A 23,165-nucleotide genomic window follows, 5' to 3' on the forward strand; every position below is an offset into this window, starting at 1 on the left:
TTATCATGAATCTTCTGCATGTGGTTAAGGCCGCAGACGACAGAGTCCAGCCAGTCGGCAAACTGAAAGAACTTTTGAATAGGGGGATTGAGATTTTACTAAATGTAGGACGTTCAAGCAGCAGTTCTCGACTGGCTCTGTGACCGAGGAGTAGATTTCTGTGGTCGAGGAATTGAACGATAGGTAGTACAATTGACATTGTACACAGAGAATTGGTGACAGAGCTGAAAATAGTATCCTATTTCCATGTCACTTTGAAGTGTAATGCAGGATTCGATAAAAGTTACTTTGCTTGCCATAACAATTCGTAACTTAAGATCTGACGTCCCCTGATACTCTGGCGTCAAATCTGGCACAGATCGCCACCTGCCCTGCTCTACAGAGTCGGCTAGCCTCGAATCACGTTGTGTGGCGTGACATAGAGGTCTAGTAAGTTGTCGCCTATTAGCCTATTGTTTTTTAAAAATATTTTCACCGTCCTTTTACCACTTTCGATAGGAGCTCACGACAATAGCAAGCGAACAGCTGACCAGCTCTGCCATTTCCGAGATACTGATTCTCTGGTGCAGCGCGATGACATTCTGCCCTTCGTCAAAGTTGCTTATGTCAGTAAAACTTCCCCATTTGCAGGCGATATCGTCCCTACAATGATTCCCTACTCACCTCTGCTGCCCTTGCACACTTTCCTTACCGCTTCACTCGCCCACAGCGCTGCCAGGCGGCATTCAATCTTTCAATCTCGCAGTGAGCAGCGGCCATAGTTTTCAGGCTCATCTGTGTACGAACACGAATTAGCGGAAGTTGCTGGTTTCCGTTGCTAGATAAAGTTCAAGCTTCTGCCCATGGTTGGTTAAGTTAGACATTAATTTTCTGTGACGTTTACTGGGTAAAGCTTGACTATTAATCAACTACGTCAAATTAATTTGTTCAGATGATAACCTGTATTGCAGAAACATGACTGCTGTCGGATTGTCGACGCGTGGTACTATAAGGTGCAACGTTATTGATATTGAAATCTAAATGCCAAATGTTTCAATTTATGATAATGTACGGAGAGCACCAATGAATTTCCGTTCTTACAAGTACAGTAAATCCATAAGTGTGAACTAAGACAATGATGACAAAAACTATAGAAATTATATTCCAAAATAGTTTTTATTGATAGTGTTCTATAGCTTTGATAAATATTAGAAACGACATACGTGAAGCCGATGTATAATTAGAATTTAATTTACGACCGGTTTTGGTCAGAGATAATTTTCCAGTACAAATTTTTCAATAGCCTTCCCCGTCCCACAACACCTGCTATTAACGAAAATTTACACCGGAAAATGACCTCTGACCGAAATCCCTCGTACAATAAAAAATAAATTATACAGCAACCTCACTTGTTACAACATGTAATTTGTAAGAAATTACATTAAATACTTTTTTCTGAAATCAATTTTTACAGAAAATTCTCGAAATTCCTGCCTCCAACCTTGCTACGAAACTGACGTTGTCGAAGAAATGACGGGCGCTCGTTCTCGGACAAAACCGCAGCGCTAGACACTATCAGACACATTCGTTTACTGGACAGATTTCGCGCGATCGTCGCTGATTGGCTCTCATCTTATGACCGGAGTTCCACGACAGCGCTTCTTCTACTTGTGGTTATCTGGAAAATTTCCTGCTCTGAACTTATTATCAGCTTTGTTAATCCACCCTGTATTTTTCATCTGTTTGGCCCATATAACTTTCGCAGTATTCATTTCACGAACCTTCATTAGCCTTGGATGAATTTCAGCTGGAAATAAGCCGTCCAAAACAAAGAATTGTCTGATGGCACGCTGTTTCATACAGGGTAACAACAAAGAATCGTTGAGAACAAAACTGTTTCTCGTGACAAGTTGACGTTTGGGTTACGGTGTTGTTTAACATGCAACAACATGCAACAACAAAATTCCTATGCCCAGAAGTGAAATTTTCAAGTTTCCCTGACAATCAGCTACAATATTTGCCTTCATTTACACGTAGCCTGCAAGTGCAGAGGGTAGGAAGAAAATAATGACAAACACGATGTCGTATCTCTGATGCTATTGTCTTTATGGCGTTTATATTTCGTGAATCAACAAATGTAAAACAGGTCTGACAGGCTGTTATCTATTGGAGTGTTGCGAGTAAACTTACGGAACTGAAAAGAATGTTAGAGTATAGGACCTGAGTGTCGAGATTATTAGCTATTTATGTATTTATTTTACTTGACAAGATTAGGACTTCCAGGCTCTCTTATACTTAGTTACACATTCTTGAGATTTCTTTTTACAGTCAGTATTACGTTGTGCACTATAAACGAGTTACACATAATAACAATTATTATTTTATAGAAATTGACATAATGTTACTGTAATGTCAACCCCGTTAACATTTAGTAAATGTTTCACAATACAACGTTCCTGTCAGATGGGAGTAATGAGACACGTTCTCGCTTCCGACGCCCGGGTTCGATTCCCGGCGGGGTCAGGGATTTTCTCTGCCTCGTGATGACTGGGTGTTGTGTGATGTCCTTAGGTTAGTTAGGTTTAAGTAGTTCTAAGTTCTAGGGGACTGATGACCATAGATGTTAAGTCCCATAGTGCTCAGAGCCATTTGAACCATTTTTTAGCAATGAGACAATGCATGATAGCAGTACTGAAAGAAACGAATCTCGAGAAGTTAACTGGCTCGAGGAAGTGCGAAAAATAAAAGGAAAGTTTGCATAGGAGATAGTAAAAAAAAAGCAGTGGAGGTAGAAACGGAAAAAAAACATTAGATGGAAACAGAAGTGAGGAAAGCTAAGGCAATGAATCAGAGAGTTGTTCGTTGTCGGACAGAAGGAAGACTGAAAAGGAGACTAATCCAATGATAACGAAAAGCTTTACTTTTCTCTGTAATGCAACAACCTTTATATAGACGCAGGTTATTTGGCAGTTTGCTTCACAGATGCGTGGGTGAAATGATGAGGGAGGAGGACAAATATTAGGAGTTGCGCGGTATGTGTCGTATCCTGTATTACTATTATGGAATGACAATCATAATTTTATCTGAAGTGTGATACTGACGAGTCCAGTGACTCAGAAACCGACCAAGAACCACATTTCGTGTCTGCTCGCAGCCACGCAAACCGAGCCCAAGGACTAACAGTCGAATATGCAAGTTTTCCTGCACCGTACTGACCGTGGTAATGTGTTGTACTTTTGGTGTTTCCATATTTTTGTCCATTTCCTCTATATTTCAGTATGGTCCGAGCAGGTGAAACTCCAGGCGACTCGAGCTATCCACTTATGCTTTCATAAGATATGTATGTAGCATTCGACCGTTTTGTCATGTTAGTTCTTATGCTCAGTTTGAATGGATGCGAGCAGACATGCAAAGTGATTTTCATACACACTGACTTTATTTTTTTATGTGATGACATGGTTGACGAGTACGACTTTCAGTTCTGAAGTGAGTTCTGCAATTGTCATCCTATAAATTTTGTTCAGTTTTATTCAGTGAGCGTCGGTCACGACCACTCAGCACAAGGTATCGTCCGCTTTCCCTGTGTGAGGTATAAATCTTGGCTGTCTTGGTTAAGGAAACACCCACCACACGAGCAGCAACAATTAGCCACATTCAAATTCACTTAGTTCCGACATAATACACTCACAAAAACTACGCAGAACACTATTCTAACTGCGGCTGACATAGCAACGTCGTGCACAGGTGCGGTTCGCGGTCAAATAAACAGCGCAACGGAGGTAGCATCTGCATTTATGTGCAAGCGGGCAGATCTCGCGGGGTTCCCTTGTTTTTGTCCAGCCCTTGTGTAACACTAGTAAAGATTCGTCGGCACCAATGACAGAGCTAATTTTAGTCTTATTCAAAGCGAAAATATTCTTCTTAATTTTTGAAATGCAAATACTCAAGAGAATGAATTCTTACATAATACGACATTTAGTGCGGCTTTCAGATGCTTATCCAGGACCTTTCTAAGATTTTTAACTCCTCTCTGTTAAGGTAAAAAGTTACCCTTAAGGGGAGTGGGAAGAAATGTTCTTAAAAAGGTTCGCTGATCAATTTCTGGTGAGATATGAATGTCCCGATTATGACTGCTGACAGATCAATTTCAGACGCAATTTTTGCCATCTTCTTAGAACGAAGATCATCATTTACGACTGAGACTGGAGAAAAAATGTCCTTGGGACTATCAACTGGGCGCCATCAACGTACATGTTACAGGAGAAAGATATGAGATGTTGTTGTTATGGTCTTCAGTCCTGAGACTGGTTTGATGCAGCTCTCCATGCTACTCTATCCTGTGCAAGCTTCTTCATCTACCAGTACCTACTGCAACATACATCCTTCTGAATCTGCTTAGTGTATTCATCTCTTGGTCTCCCTCGACGATTTTTACCCTCCACGCTGCCCTCCAATACTAAATTGGTGATCCCTTGATGCCTCAGAACATGTCCTACCAACCGACCCCTTCATCTAGTCAAGTTGTGCCACAAACTCCTCTTCTCCCCAATTCTATTCAATACCTCCTTATTAGTTATGTGATCTACCCATCTAATCTTCAGCATTCTTCTGTAGCACCACATTTCGAAAGCTTCTATCCTCTTCTTGTGCAAACTATTTATCGCCCATGTTTCACTTCCATACATGGCTACACTCCATACAAATAATTTCAGAATCGACTTCCTGACATTTAAATCTATACTCGATGTTAACAAATTTTTCTTCTTCAGAAACGCTATCCTTGCCATTGCCAGTCTACATTTTATATCCTCCCTACTTCGACCATCATCAGTTATTTTGGTCCACAAATACCAAAACTCCTTTACTGGTTTAAGTGTCTCATTTCCTAATCTAATTCCCTCAGCTCATCCGATTTAATTCGACTACATTCCATTATCCTCGTTTTGCTTTTGTTGATGTTCATCTTATACCCTCCCTTCAAGACACCATCCATTCCGTTCAACTGCTCTTCCAAGTCCTTTGCTGTCTGTGACAGAATTACAATGTCATCGGCGAACCTCAAAGTTTTTATTTCTTCTCCATGGATTTTAATGCCTACTACGAACTTTTCTTTTGTTTCCTTTACTGCTTGCTCAATATACAGATTGAATAACATCGGGGAGAGGCTACAACACTGTCTCACTCCCTTCCCAATCACTGCTTCCCTTTCATGTCCCTCGACTCTTATAACTGCCATCTGGTTTCTGTACAAATTATAAATAGCCTTTCGCTCCCTGTATTTTACCCCTGCTACCTTTAGAATCTGAAAGAGAGTATTCCAGTCAACATTGTCAAAAGCTTTCTCTAAGTCTACAAATGCTAGAAACGTAGGTTTGCCTTTCCATAATCTTTCTTCTAAGATAAGTCGTAAGGTCAGTATTGCCTCACGTGTTCCAGTATTTCTACGGAATCCAAACTGATCTTCCCCGAGGTCGGCTTCTACTAGTTTTTCCATTCGTCTGTAAAGAATACGTGTTAGTATTTTGCAGCTGTGGCTTATTAAACTGATTGTTCGGTAATTTTCACATCTGTCAACACCTGCTTTCTTTGGGATTGGAATTATTATATTCTTCTTGAAGTCTGAGGGTATTTCGCCTCTTTCATACATCTTGCTCACCAGATGGTAGAGTTTTGTCAGGACTGGCTCTCCCAAGGCCGTCAGTAGTTCCAATGGAATGTTGTGTACTCCGGGGGCCTTGTTTCGACTCAGGTCTTTCAGTGCTCTGTCAAACTCTTCACGCAGTATCGTATCTCCCATTTCATCTTCATCTACATCCTCTTCCATTTCCATAATATTGTCCTCAAGTACATCGCCCTTGTACAGACCCTCTATATACTCCGTCCACCTTTCAGCTTTCCCTTCTTTGCTTAGAACTGGGTTTCCATCTGAGCTCTTGATATTCATACAAGTGATTCTCTTTTTTCCAAACGTCTCTTTAATTTTCCTGTAGGCAGTATCTATCTTACCCCTAGTGAGATAAGCCTCTACATCCTTACATTTGTCCTCTAGCCATCCCTGCTTAGCCATTTTGCACTTCCTGTCGATCCCATTTTTGAGACGTTTGTATTCCTTTTTGCCTACTTCATTTACTGCATTTTTATATTTTCTTCTTTCATCAATAAAATTCAATATTTCTTCTGTTATCCAAGGATTTCTACTAGCCCTCTTCTTTTTACCTACTTGATCCTTTGCTGCCTTCACTATTTCATCCCTCACAGCTACCCATTCTTCTTTTATTGTATTTCTTTCCCCCATTCCTGTCAATTGTTCCCTTATGCTCTCCCTGAAAATCTGTATAACCTCGATTCTTTCAGTTTATCCAGGTCCCATCTCCTTAAATTCCCACCTTTTTGCAGTTTCTTCAGTTTTAATCTACAGTTCATAACCAACAGATTGTGGTCAGAGTCCACATCTGCCCCTGGAAGTGTCTTACAATTTAAAACCTGGTTCCTAAATCTCTGTCTTACCATTATATAATCTATCTGATACCTTTTAGTATCTCCAGGGTTCTTCCATGTATACAACCTTCTTTCATGATTCTTGAACCAAGTGGTAGCTATGATTAATTTATGGTCTGTGCAAAATTCTACCAGGCGGCTTCCTCTTTCATTTCTTAGCCCCAGTCCATATTTACCAACTATGTTTCCTTCTCTCCCTTTTACTACTATCGAATTCCAGTCACCCATGACTATTAAATTTTCGTCTCCCTTCACTACCCGAATAATTTCTTTTATCTCATCGAACATTTCATCAATTTCCTCGTCATCTGCCATGATGGCTGGGTGTTGTGTGCTGTCCTTAGGTTAGTTAGGTTTAAGTAGTTCTAAGTTCTAGGGGACTGATGACTATAGATGTTAAGTCCCATAGTGCTCAGAGCCTTGTCACCTGCAGAGCTAGTTGGCGTATAAACTTGTACTACTGTAGTAGCGTGGGCATCGTGTCTATCTTGGCCACAATAATGTGTTCACTATGCTGTTTGTAGTAGCTTACCCGCACTCCTATTTTTTTTATTCATTATTAAACCTACTCTTGCATTACCCCTATTTGATTTTGTGCTTATAGCCCTGTATTCACCTGTCCAAAAGTCTTGTTCCTCCTTCCACTGAACTTCACTAATTCCCACTATATCTAACTTTAACCTATCCATCTCCCTTTTTAAATTTTCTAACTTACCTGCCCGATTAAGGGATCTGACATTCCACGCTCCAATCCGTAGAACGCGTTTGCTTTCTCCTGATAGCTACGGTCGCAGGTTCGAATCCTGCCTCGGGCATGGATGTTTGTGATGTCCTTAGGTTAGTTAGGTTTAACTAGTTCTAAGTTCTAGGGGACTAATGACCTCAGCAGTTGAGTCCCATAGTGCTCAGAGCCATTTGAACCATTTTTTTTCTTTCTCCTGATAACGACGTCCTCCTGAGTAGTCCCCGCCCGGAGATCCGAATGGGGGACTATTTTACCTCCAGAATATTTTACCCAAGAGTAAAGCTGCATGCCCTCGGTAAAAATTATGGCTGTAGTTTCCCCTTGGTTTCAGCCTTTCGCAGTACCAGCACAGCAAGGCCGTTTCGGTTAATGTTACAAGGTCAGATCAGTCAATCATCCAGACTGTTGCCCCTGCAACTACTGAAAAAGCTGCTGCCTCTCTTCAGGAACCACACGTTTGTCTGGCCTCTCAACGGATACCCCTCCGTTGTGGTTGCACCTACGGTACGGTTATCTGTATCGTTGAGGCACGCAAGACTCCCCACCAACGGCAAGGTCCATGGTTCATGGGGAGGAGATACGAGACATACAACGTAATTCATGGGCAAACGCAACGGCAGATGGATTAACCCTGACGAAGTTCTGGGAGCATATTTTTTCACGAAGACTACACCATTACACCGATGACTCGTCGAAACATGTTTCACAGTTAGATGTCAACCACGTGAGTGCACTCTCTCAGATATTCTGTTATTATTTTCGTAATAGCGAAATTTCGGAATCAGCTCCATCAGACTCGTAGCTGAAATCAAGCACCAGTATAATGGTCGTTTCCCGTATATGACATTTTTGAGGTCGCCAGTAATTTTAATTAAACAAGTTATATTGTGGTGTCTTCGGAAGCACAATAAATATTTATTGTGAATGTGAAAGTGTTAAAATAGTACACGAAATGATCATGCACTATATACGTGACGTCAACAATACGGATGCTTTCTTCTTTTTAACTAAAAAATCACCACAGAAATGAATCTGATGGGCCAAATCCAGCGATCATGGCGGCCGTTTTGTACATCCGATTTTCTCCTTCCATCCGTCACGAGAGGTGGCTTAAAGAATGCAACGCACGTTCTTGACTTCAGTGTAGAGCGGTACTGCCCTGATGAAAAACGATTCCCAGTGGCAACTGTGGATACGTATAATTTTCCAATGTATTTAGTAATGTCTTACAAGTCAGTTGACTCGATATAGGAGACGATCCATTGGTACAAATAGTCATCAGACAGCACTAAAGATTCATCTTCGAGCTGTCACGTTCATATTCCATCGGATTTAAGATTTTCAGCCAACAAAACTCTGCAATAGTATACTACCGTACATGTTCACTTTACGACAGACATGAGGTGTGATCTCGCCCCAGTAGTTTATCATAGACATGTTATCGAATCGTTGCAACATAAACTCAACAAACTGTTTCAATATATGCGATAAAACTCGAGGAAAGGCATGAAGCATTTAATTTCTGACACCAGAAACGTAAACGTTAGCATGCTGCATCAATAATCGTGGATATCTGTATTTGTTTTTATATTTGTTTTTGCACTTGTTTACCGAAATCGCTGTGTTTTCGCAGAATACTGATGAGAGCGGGGGAATATCTACCATTTTCAGTCGGAGAGGAATGTGGAACAAACTTGACTATTTCGTTAAGGGAAACCATAATACACATTGTGGTCTCTCTTGAGTGGAAGAAAATTGACGCAATCAAGTGAACAGCCAATCAGGTACCTACACGAATCACCGCTTGTCGCGTCAGTGTTATCAACTAGCAGACGTGTTTCGAAAATTTCTTTTGATCTGTTTAAATCTCAATACAGGGTGTCCCACGAGGAATATTCAACATTCAAGAGTATAACAGGAACGCTCATTTGAAGCAGAAAACTTCATATGCACATATGTCCTATTCCGAAAGGTTTTCGAGATAGTCTCTCCTTAATTATTCTTGTAGAGAGGGAGATTTAGGGATCGTAGCATATTTCTAGATTGCTTACAGATAAACGGTTTTCGAATTTTTCTAAGAACTTTTTATCATGTCTTTATTAGCATTTTCAGTAACATGATAGGTTCTGTAAGCGATGACATCTCGGTCGACAAAGCTTTCGAGGCCAGATACATTTGGGACACCTGAACCACCACGTACAATAGCGACGGTTAACCATCCGTTGCCATGTGTGAAGGAATCATTGATGTCAATGCTGAAGTTCAGTCTACATCCACAGAAGACTGCCGGTCCATCGAGTAGAGAGTGTGCAGCGACAGATTTTATAGTATTCTTCTTCTTGTCTGCAGCAGATGTTGTCATTTCGACGTCTTCAATTGTTTTATATATGGTATGTCGTGAACGTCGTCGATGAACCTATCTTGCGGTTCATTTAGATATTTCAAACATCCACTAGGGAACAGAAAAGAAACAGACTAAACCCGATACGAAATACGCTCTGACGTGCACCGACAAGCGGTTTGCATAGTTGGACATGGGCCTGGATCATAAAGAACCTGGTAGTAAGGAATTATTGACTGAGCAGACTGATTTGATAGATACAGAATGTGACCTGGATCAGCAATAAATTACGAAAATTGTGGCTTGGAATGACAGGTTGGAAGCACGATCCGCGTCAGATGGACAGTAACTCTTTGTAAGATACACTGCGACTACTTTTGTTTCCAGATTGATCAGAATAATATTTCTAAATTTGTATTAATAATAGTGATTACAGGTGACAGTATTCTCCATATGAACAACAATGAAACTTGAGGAGCCATGGGTGGCCGAAACGGCCACTGGACTTACCAGAATCCCCGAACTTGACCTCGACGCGACCTTCCGTAGGGACTCGTCCGCCAACCAGCCTCACCTTCATCTTGTGCTTCGTAGCGTCCTGCAACAGAAAGTTCATGTATTTACTATCTCTGGAGGGCAGCACTACTACAACAATTCTTTATAGATGCAAAAGCCAGAGTAACTGTTGAAGCTCACAAAAAGGTCACCTAAGTTTTGTAATAGAGCGTGTCAAGGTGCCCGTATACTAATATTAAATAAGCAAAAGAAGGACCGGCAGCGACAGTACGAAAATACACTCCTGGAAATGGAAAAAAGAACACATTGACACCGGTGTGTCAGACCCACCATACCTGCTCCGGACACTGCGAGAGGGCTGTACAAGCAATGATCACACGCACGGCACAGCGGACACACCAGGAACCGCGGTGTTGGCCGTCGAATGGCGCTAGCTGCGCAGCATTTGTGCACCGCCGCCGTCAGTGTCAGCCAGTTTGCCGTGGCATACGGAGCTCTATCGCAGTCTTTAACACTGGTAGCATGCCGCGACAGCGTGGACGTGAACCGTATGTGCAGTTGACGGACTTTGAGCGAGGGCGTATAGTGGGCATGCGGGAGGCCGGGTGGACGTACCGCCGAATTGATCAACACGTGGGGCGTGAGGTCTCCACAGTACATCGATGTTGTCGCCAGTGGTCGGCGGAAGGTGCACGTGCCCGTCGATCTGGGACCGGACCGCAGCGACGCACGAATGCACGCAAAGACCGTAGGATCCTACGCAGTGCCGTAGGGGACCGCACCGCCACTTCCCAGCAAATTAGGGACACTGTTGCTCCTGGGGTATCGGCGAGGACCATTCGCAACAGTCTCCATGAAGCTGGGCTACGGTCCCGCACACCGTTAGGCCGTCTTCCGCTCACGCCCCAACATCGTGCAGCCCGCCTCCAGTGGTGTCGCGACAGGCGTGAATGGAGGGACGAATGGAGACGTGTCGTCTTCAGCGATGAGAGTCGCTTCTGCCTTGGTGCCAATGATGGTCGTATGCGTGTTTGGCGCCGTGCAGGTGAGCGCCACAATCAGGACTGCATACGACCGAGGCACACAGGGCCAACATCCGGCAGCATGCTGTGGGGAGCGATCTCCTACACTGGCCGTACACCACTAGTGATCGTCGAGGGGACACTGAATAGTGCACGGTACATCCAAACCGTCATCGAACCCATCGTTCTACCATTCCTAGACCGGCAAGGGAACTTGCTGTTCCAACAGGACAATGCACGTCCGCATGTATCCCGTGCCACCCAACGTGCTCTAGAAGGTGTAAGTCAACTACCCTGGCCAGCAAGATCTCCGGATCTGTCCCCCATTGAGCATGTTTGGGACTGGATGAAGCGTCGTCTCACGCGGTCTGCACGTCCAGCACGAACGCTGGACCAACTGAGGCGCCAGGTGGAAATGGCATGGCAAGCCGTTCCACAGGACTACATCCAGCATCTCTACGATCGTCTCCATGGGAGAATAGCAGCCTGCATTGCTGCGAAAGGTGGATATACACTGTACTAGTGCCGACATTGTGCATGCTCTGTTGCCTGTGTCTATGTGCCTGTGGTTCTGTCAGTGTGATCATGTGATGTATCTGACCCCAGGAATGTGTCAATAAAGTTTCCCCTTCCTGGGACAATGAATTCACGGTGTTCTTATTTCAATTTCCAGGAGTGTACAATGTTGTATCCTTGCCCAAAGCTCAAGATGACGCCGGACGGTCTTACAATTAGTAAGAGTAGACAGTCTATAGGAGACTCCAGCATAGAGAACTTCAATTTCCCACAGCACCACGTCACGTACTCAAGTCCATTGGTTGCGTGCCAATTTGGCTACCACAACTAACTGGTATTTAAGACACCTTCACCATTTCTTACAAATCCAGTTTTGACCTTACCATACGTCCTCGAGGACATTGCTACAGCTGTTGTTCCCCTTGCTCCTAGTTTCCAGCCACTCTCCACATTATGAACAGAATGAAACACAACGATCACAAAACATCGCACAAGCCTCTGTTGCAAAGAAACACGACACAGCGCCTGGTCACGGCTTCATCACATACCACCACCTTAAGGAAAGTACTTTCTCCATCCCAGAAACCTTTGATAGCCCACATAGCACCGTCCTCCTTATTGGTTTCTATCATGAGCTGTGGAAGACCTCAAAATTTCTCCTTTTCCTGAAAGCAAACTAGTCTCCTAGTGGAACATCTTCCTACTGATCTGTCAGCCTTACTTCAATCTTGGTCCTTGAATCCATTCTACACCTGTTCCACCTCCTAAACCAAAACACAACCAACGCCGACCTTCCTTCTTCCTATCCATAGACAAAGAAAGAACCTACAACAGTGTACGTTATTGTGGCGTCTAGTTCCAACTCAACTGTTAAACGTACCTAATTGCATCCTTTCTATCTAACTGTCCATTGTATGTAATAATAAACAACACTCACTCCCACATTTTCCATCTAACTGCAGGCATGCACCAAGGATCCATTCTGTCACCTCTCCTTTATCTTCTAGACGTAATCGACGTTCCTTAACCATTATCTTCTGTGTAACTATTTGGATACGCTGACGATACCACTTTCCTTGTTGTCCACACCACCCTCTATCCGACAATAATTATAATAAAGCACACGAGTTTTCTGTCCTCGAAAGCTCATGTTCACAACCCATAGCCCTCAAATTCACGTAGCTAAGCACTAAAACACTTTAGACTAACACTCAGTGTAAGACTAACACCCACCTACTAACTATCCTTACGAAAGCCCACAATAGGCTAAAAGTTTTAGCATGCCCTCAAAATCCTTAAGGACCTTGAAATCCGCCTAACTTTCCTTATCTGTTTACCCTCCCTTTGTTGTATGCTACACCAGTTTCTAAAGTTCCCACTGCTCCTGAAAGACTTGGAGTACCTTCGCTATTCCTGTCACTCGCAAAATCGAATCAAAATACCGTACTATATTTCCCATCCATAAGAACCCTCGCCTGCTGCAGCGCCTCTGTCATCTCGTCCCACATTCCTTAAGTCTCCACACACTCTGTGTCCTTTCCTAGGAACATGTAAACCACCTTCCCGTCCTAGACCATGAAATCACTCCTGAGATCTACCCAGATTAGCAGTTGTAATCATCCCTACCTATTCCACACTAAGTATCCAACCTATGCGTCAGCGGTGTAGAGTTTGAACAGGATCGATCCAAGGACTGAGCCCAGAACGGATATTACGAACTGTGGACATTCCAGCTTCATCTCAGGCAAGGGATGTCCTATCGTCGAGATGGGCGCGGGTGAGGCGGACACGTGACAGCGGCTCCCATGCTCAAGTAACCTGAACGAGAGGCCATAACGCCCTGGAAACGTTGAGGAGCACCGCCCAGATGTACCCAGGGCTGTCCGGAGAATCGAAACCCTCCCTCATCAATAACAATCCTCGGTCGAATTACTCTTCTAAAATCCGAATGCTGCTCTGTTGAATGACCCTTATAAAACCCGAAATGCTGCTCGGGTACTATCGCCTCGATAGTGGCGTGACGCCGTCTTCTCTTGAGATACACCGTCTCTAAGACTTTCGATAGGTCTGCTAACATTGTTTAAGCCTGTAATTTTGTGCTTGTCGCAGGTCTTTGCCAGTGATCGGTATGGCCACTATCTCTTCATGTATCCACGCTTTATTTTATTTATTTAGCGTATGGCATCTACAGAGTAAAATTGCACACATACTATTAATTAATATAATAAAAGAAACACAAATATATTATTAAATGATTGGCTCTGAGCACTATGGGACTTCTAAGGTCATCAGTCCCCTAGAACTTAGAACTACTTAAACCTAACTAACCTACGGACATCACAAACATCCATGCCCGAGGCAGGATTCGAACCTGCGACCGTAGCGGTCACGCGGGTCCAGACTGTAGCGCCTATTAAATGATTGATTGCAAACAACAATATGCGAAAGATTAGGGAGACAGCCACTGCAGCTATTACAAGTCCACATCTAAGCAGGTCACCCACTGAACAGCACGTGGAGTAGCATTCATGATATCCCTCCATTCTCCTTCAAACCTCCTCGCAGGACATTCGAAGATCAAGTGAGGGATTGTTTGTTCTTCTGCACCACAGTCGCATCGTGGGTGATCAGTGAGTTTCCATTTGTGGAGAATGGCCTTACACCTGCCGTGGTAAGTCCTCACACGATTAAGTCTGATCCAAGTTCTTCTGGGCATTCGCATTCCTTCCACCGGTATCGAAGGATCAAAATCAGTGAGGAGAGGATGGTGATTATTCAGCGACCAGTATTGCCTCCATTCCCTTGCTATGTCATACCTCTCTGGGAATTTAAGGACTTCGTCTTCCCATATAGGTTTCCTGGATTTTAGGCGGGTAGTTGGTAGATGATCCAATATTTTTCGGATAGGTATATCTTCAGAGACAGAGGGGTCATTAATTTTCTTCCATTCTCGGATAGCTGCTTGTAGCCTTCTGAGGGAGGGAGGAGCTATATTGCACAGGGCATGAAGCCAGGGAAGTGGAGTTGATTGGAGAGTTCCTGAGACAATTCTCATGGTGATATTAAGCTGGACATCTATTTTCTTCGTGTGTGTGCCCTTGTACCAACCTGGGGCGCAGTATTCTGCCACCGAGTAAACAAGAGATTGTGCTGCGGTGCGTAGGGTGTTAGCCTGAGCTCCCCGGAGGTTCCAGTCAGCTTTCTTAATTTATTATTTCGATTTTTTATCTTTTGACTGGTTATTTCTAGGTGTTTTTTATAGGTTATTGACCGGTCAAGAGTTAATCCTAGATATTTTGGATGGCTGTTGTGCGTCAATCGCTCATCGCAGAATGTAACTCTCGGCTTGCCTCATGATTGTTCAGTTGGAATACGCTTACCTCAGTTTTATTTGGATTTGGGCAGAGCCTCCATTTCGTATAATACTGGTTAAGAAGTTGAAGGTCCGTTGACAGAGTAGCTTCCCCCTCTTCGAATGTCTTGCTCTGAGTGGATATTGCAATGTCATCTGCATAGCAGAATTTTTGCGATTTAGTTGCTGGCATGTCACTTGTGTATAGGTTGAAGAGAAGGGAAGCCAACACTGATGGCTGTGTGAGCCCATTGTTTATTGAGTTGGATTTACTCGTAGATTTACCTACGTTCACTCTGAAGTAGCGATTTTTCAACATGTTTTCCAGAAGCTTAGTCGTCTCCACGCTAACCGATAGCGTATGGTTCTGAAAATATCGTTGAACATACTAAACAGAAGTGCAGCAGCAACTGTAGGGCAATGACTCCCATTCGCCTCTGCTTCGCTTATGCAATGAGGTGACAAAAGTCATGGGATAGCGGTAGTATCGCGTACACAAGGCATATAAGGGCGACGCATTGGCGGAGCTTTGATTTGTACTCAGGTGATCCATGTGAAAAGGATTCCGGAGAGACTCTGGCCGTACGACGGGAATTAACAGACTTTGGTAACTGAATCTAGATGCATGGGACATTTCATTTCGGAAATAGTTAGAGAATTCAGTATTCCGAGATCTGCAGTGTCAAGATTATGCCAAGAATATTAAATTTCAGGCATTAACTCATACCACAGACATCGCAGTGGACGACGTCCTTCACTCAACGACCGAGAGCAGCAACGTTTGCGTAGATCTTTTTGTGCTAAGAGACAAACAACACTGCGTGAAATAACTGCAGAATAAATGTAGAACGTACGACGAACGTATCTGCTAGGGCAGTACGGCAAAATTTGCCGTTAATGATCTATGGCAGCAGACGACCGACAAGAGTACCTTTTCTAACAGTACGACGTCTCCTGAAGCTTCTCTCCTGGGCTCGTGACCACATCGGTCGGAAAACCGTGACCTCGTCACGTGAGTCCCGATTCCAGTTGGTAAGAGATGACGGTAGGGTTCGAGTGTGGCGCAGACCCCAAGAAGCCATGGGTACAGGTTGTGAACAAGGCAGTATGCAAGTTGGTGGTGGCTCCATAATAGTGTGGGCTATGTTTTATATGGAATGGACTGGGTCCTCCGATCCAACTGAACCGATAATTGACTGGAAATGGGTATGTTTGTCTACTTGGAGACCATTTGCAGCCATTCATGGACTTTTTTGTTCCAAAAAAACGTTGGAATGTTTATATATGACAATGTGCAATGTCACTGTGCCACCATCGTTCGCTGTTGGTTTGAAGAACGTTCTGGACATTCGAGTGAATGTTATCGACACCCAGATCGCCCGACATGGATTCCATCGAACATTTATGGGACATAATCGAGAGGTCATTTCGTGCACAAAATCCTGGACTGATAACACTTTCGCTGTTATCGACGGCTATAGAGGCAGCACGACCCAGTATTTCTGCAGGGGACTTCCAACGACTTGTTGAGTCCATGCCACGTAGAGTTGCTGCGCTACGCCGGCGAAAGGAGGGCTGTACTCCGCATGCCACCTTACGGTTTGTGGCGGATGGGCATTTTGTGTACCGGGTGTCATTTCCACTTTTTCTGCTCCAGTAGCGGATGGCTCTTAGAAGAATGACTGCTGGTAAGCCTACATGTGTACTCGACTCCCTAATTTTATCTTAATGGACTTTTCGAGAGAGATGCGTAGGAGGAAAAAATACACTGGTTGACTCTTCTAGGGATGTACGCTCTTGAAACTTCAACAGTACATCATAACGGGGTGCAAAATGCCTGTATTGCAGCGTCTGCCATTGAGTTGGCGCTTTCGCGCCTTCTAAATGAAGCTTGCACAGGATAGAGTAGCATGGAGAGCTGCATCAAACCAGTCTCAGGACTGAAGACCACAACAACAACAAATGAACCTTTAACGAAACGTGGTCCCTTCTTTGAATCTTCACTATTTCCTCTATCACTCCTCTATCACTCCGGTACGGATCCCATACTGGCGAGCAATATTGGAGTATCAGGGGTTGAACGAGTGTTTTATATTCTACTTCCTTTGTTATTGTACTACATTTCCAGTGTACCTCAGTCTGGTATCTGCATTACTTGCGATTAATTTTATGTTGTAGTGCCACTTCACACACTCCTTACGCATACTACTACATACCTTGTGGAAGTAACTGATGCAAAGATTGTTGCGCAGTTACGTAATCATAAAATAAAGGATCCTTCAATTTATGTATTCGCAGTACTTTACAAGACACTCCTTACGCATAGTCCTACATAGCTTGTGGAAGTAACTGATGCAGAGATTGTTGCGCAGTTATGTAATCATAAAATAAAGGATCCTTCAGTATATGTATTCGCAGTACTTTACATCTGTTTACGTTGGAGGTTAATTGGCGCTCCGTACACCATCTGTCGATCGTCTGCAGGTCTTCCTGCATTTCACTACACGTTTCTAGCATCTCAGCTTCTCTGTGTACAACAGCATCACCCGCGAATAGCATCATGGAACTTCCCATGTTATCTACTATATATATATATATATATATATATATATATATATATATATATATATATATATATATATATATATATATATATATCCCCCATGAACCATGGACCTTGCCGTTGGTGGGGAGGCTTGCGTGCCTCAGCGATACAGATAGACGTACCGTAGGTACAACCACAACGGAGGGGTATCTGTTGAGAGGCCAGACAAACGTGTGGTTCCTGAAGAGGGGCAGCAGCCTTTTCAGTAGTTGCAAGGGCAACAGTCTGGATGATTGACTGATCTGGCCTTGTAACAATAACCAAAACGGCCTTGCTGTGCTGGTACTGCGAACGGCTGAAAGCAAGGGGAAACTACGGCCGTAATTTTTCCCGAGGGCATGCAGCTTTACTGTATGATTAAATGATGATGGCGTCCTCTTGGGTAAAATATTCCGGAGGTAAAATAGTCCCCCAATCGGATCTCCGGGCGGGGACTACACAAGAGGATGTCGTTATCAGGAGAAAGAAAACTGACGTTCTACGGATCGGAGCGTGGAATGTCAGATCCCTTAATCGGGCAGGTAGGTTAGAAAATTTAAAAAGGGAAATGGATAGGTTAAAGTTAGATATAGTGGGAATTAGTGAAGTTCGGTGGCAGGAGGAACAAGACTTCTGGTCAGGTGACTACAGGGTTATAAACACAAAGTCAAATAGGGGTAATGCAGGAGTAGGTTTAATAATGAATAGGAAAATAGGAATGCGGGTAAGCTACTACAAACAGCATAGTGAACGCATTATTGTGGCCAAGATATATACGAAGCCCAAACCTACTACAGTAGTACAATTTTATATGCCAACCAGCTCTGCAGATGACGAAGAAATTGAAGAAATGTATGATGAAATAAAAGAAATTATTCAGATAGTGAAGGGTGAAGAAAATTTAATAGTCATGGGTGACTGGAATTCGAGTGTAGGAAAAGGGAGAGAAGGAAATGTAGTAGGTGAATATGGATTGTGGCTAAGAAATGAAAGAGGAAGCCGCCTGGTAGAATTTTGCACAGACCATAAATTAATCATAGCTACCACTTGGTTCAAGAATCATGAAAGAAGGTTGTATACATGGAAGAACCCTGGAGATACTAAAAGGTATCAGATAGATTATATAATGGTAAGACAGAGATTTAGGAACCAGGTTTTAAATTGTAAGACACTTCCAGGGGCAGATGTGGACTCTGACCACAATCTGTTGGTTATGAACTGTAGATTAAAACTGAAGAAACTGCAAAAAGGTGGGAATTTAAGGAGATGGGACCTGGATAAACTGAAAGAACCAGAGGTTGTACAGAGTTTCAGGGAGAGCATAAAGGAACAATGGACAGGAATGGTGGAAAGAAATACAGTAGAAGAAGAATGGGTAGCTTTGAGGGATGAAGTAGTGAAGGCAGCAGAGGATCAAGTAGGTAAAAAGAAGAGGGCTAGTAGAAATCCTTGGGTAACAGAAGAAATATTGAATTTAATTGATGAAAGGAGAAAATATAAAAATGCAGTAAATGAAGCAGGCAAAAAGGAATACAAACGTCTCAAAAATGAGATCGACAGGAAGTGCAAAATGGCTAAGCAGGGATGGCTAGAGGACAAATGTAAGGATGTAGAGGCTTATCTCACTAGGGGTAAGATAGATACTGCCTACAGGAAAATTAAAGAGACCTTTGGAGATAAGAGAACAACTTGTATGAACATCAAGAGCTCAGATGGAAACCCAGTTCTAAGCAAAGAAGGGAAAGCAGAAAGGTGGAAGGAGTATATAGAGGGCCTATACAAGGGCAATGTACTTGAGGACAATATTATGGAAATGGAAGAGGATGTAGATGAAGATGAAATGGGAGATATGATACTGCGTGAAGAGTTTGACAGAGCACTGAAAGACCTGAGTCGAAACAAGGCCCCCGGAGTAGACAACATTCCACTGGAACTACTGACAGCCTTGGGAGAGCCAGTCCTGACAAAACTCTACCATCTGGTGAGCAAGATGTATGAAAGAGGCGAAATACCCTCAGACTTCAAGAAGAATATAATAATTTCAATCCCAAAGAAAGCAGGTGTTGACAGATGTGAAAATTACCGAACTATCAGTTTAATAAGCCACAGCTGCAAAATACTAACACGAATTCTTTACAGACGAACGGAAAAACTCGTAGAAGCCGACCTCGGGGAAGATCAGTTTGGATTCCGAAGAAATACTGGAACACGTGAGGCAATACTGACCTTACGACTTATCTTAGAAGAAAGATTATGGAAAGGCAAACCTACGTTTCTAGCATTTGTAGACTTAGAGAAAGCTTTTGACAATGTTGACTGGAATACTCTCTTTCAGATTCTAAAGGTAGCAGGGGTAAAATACAGGGAGCGAAAGGCTATTTATAATTTGTACAGAAACCAGATGGCAGTTATAAGAGTCGAGGGACATGAAAGGGAAGCAGTGGTTGGGAAGGGAGTAAGACAGGGTTGTAGCCTCTCCCCGATGTTATTCAATCTGTATATTGAGCAAGCAGTAAAGGAAACAAAAGAAAAGTTCGTAGTAGGCATTAAAATCCACGGAGAAGAAATAAAAACTTTGAGGTTCGCCGATGACATTGTAATTCTGTCAGAGACAGCAAAGGACTTGGAAGAGCAGTTGAACGGAATGGATGGTGTCTTGAAGGGAGGATATAAGATGAACATTAACAAAAGCAAAACGAGGATAATGGAATGTAGTCGAATTAAGTCGGGTGATGTTGAAGGTATTAGATTAGGAAATGAGACACTTAAAGTAGTAAAGGAGTTTTGCTATTTGGGGAGCAAAATAACTGATGATGGTCGAAGTAGAGAGGATATAAAATGTAGACTGGCAATGGCAAGGATAGCGTTTCTGAAGAAGAGAAATTTGTTAACATCGAGTATAGATTTAAGTGTCCGGAAGTCATTTCTGAAAGTATTTGTATGGAGTGTAGCCATGTATGGAAGTGAAACATTGACGGTAAATAGTTTGGACAAGAAGAGAATAGAAGCTTTCGAAATGTGGTGCTACAGAAGAATGCTGAAGATTAGATGGGCAGATCACATAACTAATGAGGAAGTGTTGAGCAGGATTGGGGAGAAGAGAAGTTTGTTGCACAACTTGACCAGAAGAAGGGATCGGTTGGTAGGACATGTTCTGAGGCATCAAGGGATCACCAATTTAGTATTGGAGGGCAGCGTGGAGGGTAAAAATCGTAGTGGGAGACCAAGAGATGAATACACTAAGCAGATTCAGAAGGATGTAGGTTGTAGTAGGTACTGGGAGATGAAGAAGCTTGCACAGGATAGAGTAGCATGGAGAGCTGCATCAAACCAGTCTCAGGACTGAAGACCACAACAACATATATATATATATATATATATATATATATATATTGTGAAGCGTAATGACTCAATAACACTCCCCTGGGGCATTTCCGAATTTAGTTCTTCCTGAGGTCTTCTCTCCGTTGATAATGAGATGCTGTGTTCTGTTTGCTAGAAACTCTTCAATCCATTCACAGTCTGTGATGTTCCATGCGTTCATATTTTGTTCATTACGTGGTAGTGTGGACCTCTATCGAATGCCTCTCGAAAGTCAAGGAACATAGTATCGAACATGGGTGCCTGTATATACTGCTTTCTGCGTCTCGTGGACGAGGGATTTCACACGACCGATGTTTTCGGAAGCCACGTTGATTACTGTAGAGATGATTTTCGGTCACCAGACATGTCATACTGTGCGAGCATTTGTTACAAAATTTTACAACAGCCTGGACGTCAGTGATAAAGGCCTATGGTTTTGTGTGTCTGTTCGATGACGGTTCTTCAAAACGGGAACCGTGTGTGCTTTTCTCCAATCATGTAGACCGCTGCTAGAAGAGGAGCAAGTTCTTTCGCACGGTCTGTGTAGAATCGAGTTGGTATCCAGTCAGGTCTAGTGACCCTTCCTCTGTTGAGCGATTTGAGTTGCTTTTCTGTCTCTCGGTCACTTAAATCGATATCTGCTACTTTGTCGTCCGTGCGACTATTTAAAGGAGGAACTACTGTGTGATCTTCCTCTGTGAAACACTTTTGGAAAAAGACGTTTAATATTTCGGCCCTTTCAAGCTGGTAGCTAGAGTTTTACTTTCGTGTCCATTGAACGATTCACGCATAGTCCTCATTACACTAATTTTGGCTACGGTTAATGTACTGTTTATCTGTGAGTCTTCGTCTACATTTAAATTTGCAGTGAAGCTCTCTTTGCTTTCGTAGCAGCTTCCTAACGTGGTTGTAAAACCATGATGGGTCTTTTCCATTCCTCAAAATTCTGTTCGGTACATACTTGACTGAAGCGTATCGTATGATCTCTTGAACTTTGTCCATCGATGCTCAACGTTGTCAGTGCTGGACACGAAATTTTCGTGATGACCTGTTAAGTAATATGAAATCTATTGATTGGCGACTCCATGGAGTCTAATATGAAATATGAAATCTGACTCTTGTCGCTCATGCTAAACAGAAAGATCTTCCTGCCTTTATTTGTATTCCTACTTACAGCCGTATTCAGTGATGCTGCAAAGACCTTATGATCACTGATTCCCACTTTATACGCTAACTGAGTCGAAAAGTTCGGGTTTGCCTGTCGCCGGCAGGTCTAAGATGTTATTTGACGAATCGGTTATCTAGTTAACTGCTGAAAGTATTTAACGTACTTAAAACAATTTCTCATGATTGTCTGTCTCTACTACCCGTTCTAATCACTTGAGTCTCCCTAAAGCAAACATTATCAGGAAAATTACGACAAATATTCTCCACATTTCCCTCAACTGTTCCGCCATTACTGCTGCCGAGGCGTTGGGTATATAAAGCATCCGATGGATAAGTTTGATCCACCTTTAACATTAATCTTCACTGAAACTATTTCGCATTCTGATACTAATGTCACTAATTATTATTGTACATTTTATTGCTATAAACACGCCTTCGCCAGTAGCGTTCAACCTATCTTTGTGATAAATATTCCATTCGGAGTTCAGAATTTCATTGCTATCAACCTCTGGTTTCAGCCGGCTATCTGTCCCCGGTACTATGTGGGGACCTCTCCATAGCTACACCTTCAGTTAATTAATACTATCTTCACATTTTCTTTCTCCGATCTGCTATGACGAAAGCTACTCTGTCTCGACTTAGAAGGCATCTCATCGGGCCTGTGGAGGGATTTCTCTAACCTAAAAAACCCAAATGTGCACACCACATGTACTCCGCTACCCTAGTAGCCGCTGCCTGCTTGTAATGCGTGCTTGACCTATTAAGAAGTACCCTACAATTCTCAAACGGGTAGCGGAGGTCGAAAAATTTGCATCCGATACCGTCGCAGAATCGTCTGAGCCTCTGGTTTAGACCTTCCGTACTGCTCCAAACCAAAGGACTGCGATCGGTGGGAACGATGCTGCGAAGCGATAGCTCTACTTCCACCCCACTGGCGAAGCTAGTTATCTTCAACAAATCAGCCAGCCACCTGTGGAAACTGAGGCGTCATTTGTACCTACACCAGCCACGATTTGCAACTGGATGCAACCAGTGCGCTCAATCGCTGCCGGCCGAGCCTCCTCCGCAAGTTCGACAAGATC

At 43.1% G+C, this 23,165-nt stretch overlaps 1 protein-coding gene across 1 annotated transcript in view; it reads right to left on the reverse strand.

Moving 5' to 3' along the window:
- Positions 1 to 23,165, reverse strand: part of LOC126174944 (lysyl oxidase homolog 3) — a 135,998-nt gene that overhangs the window by 39,276 nt on the left and 73,557 nt on the right. The window contains exon 4 of the mRNA XM_049921401.1: positions 10,074 to 10,161. Within this exon, the coding sequence (XP_049777358.1) occupies positions 10,074 to 10,161 (88 nt within the window). The remainder of the gene's footprint in view (positions 1 to 10,073; positions 10,162 to 23,165) is intronic.

Source organism: Schistocerca cancellata, chromosome 3, assembly GCF_023864275.1.
Source record: "Schistocerca cancellata isolate TAMUIC-IGC-003103 chromosome 3, iqSchCanc2.1, whole genome shotgun sequence".
NCBI lineage: Eukaryota > Metazoa > Arthropoda > Insecta > Orthoptera > Acrididae > Schistocerca > Schistocerca cancellata.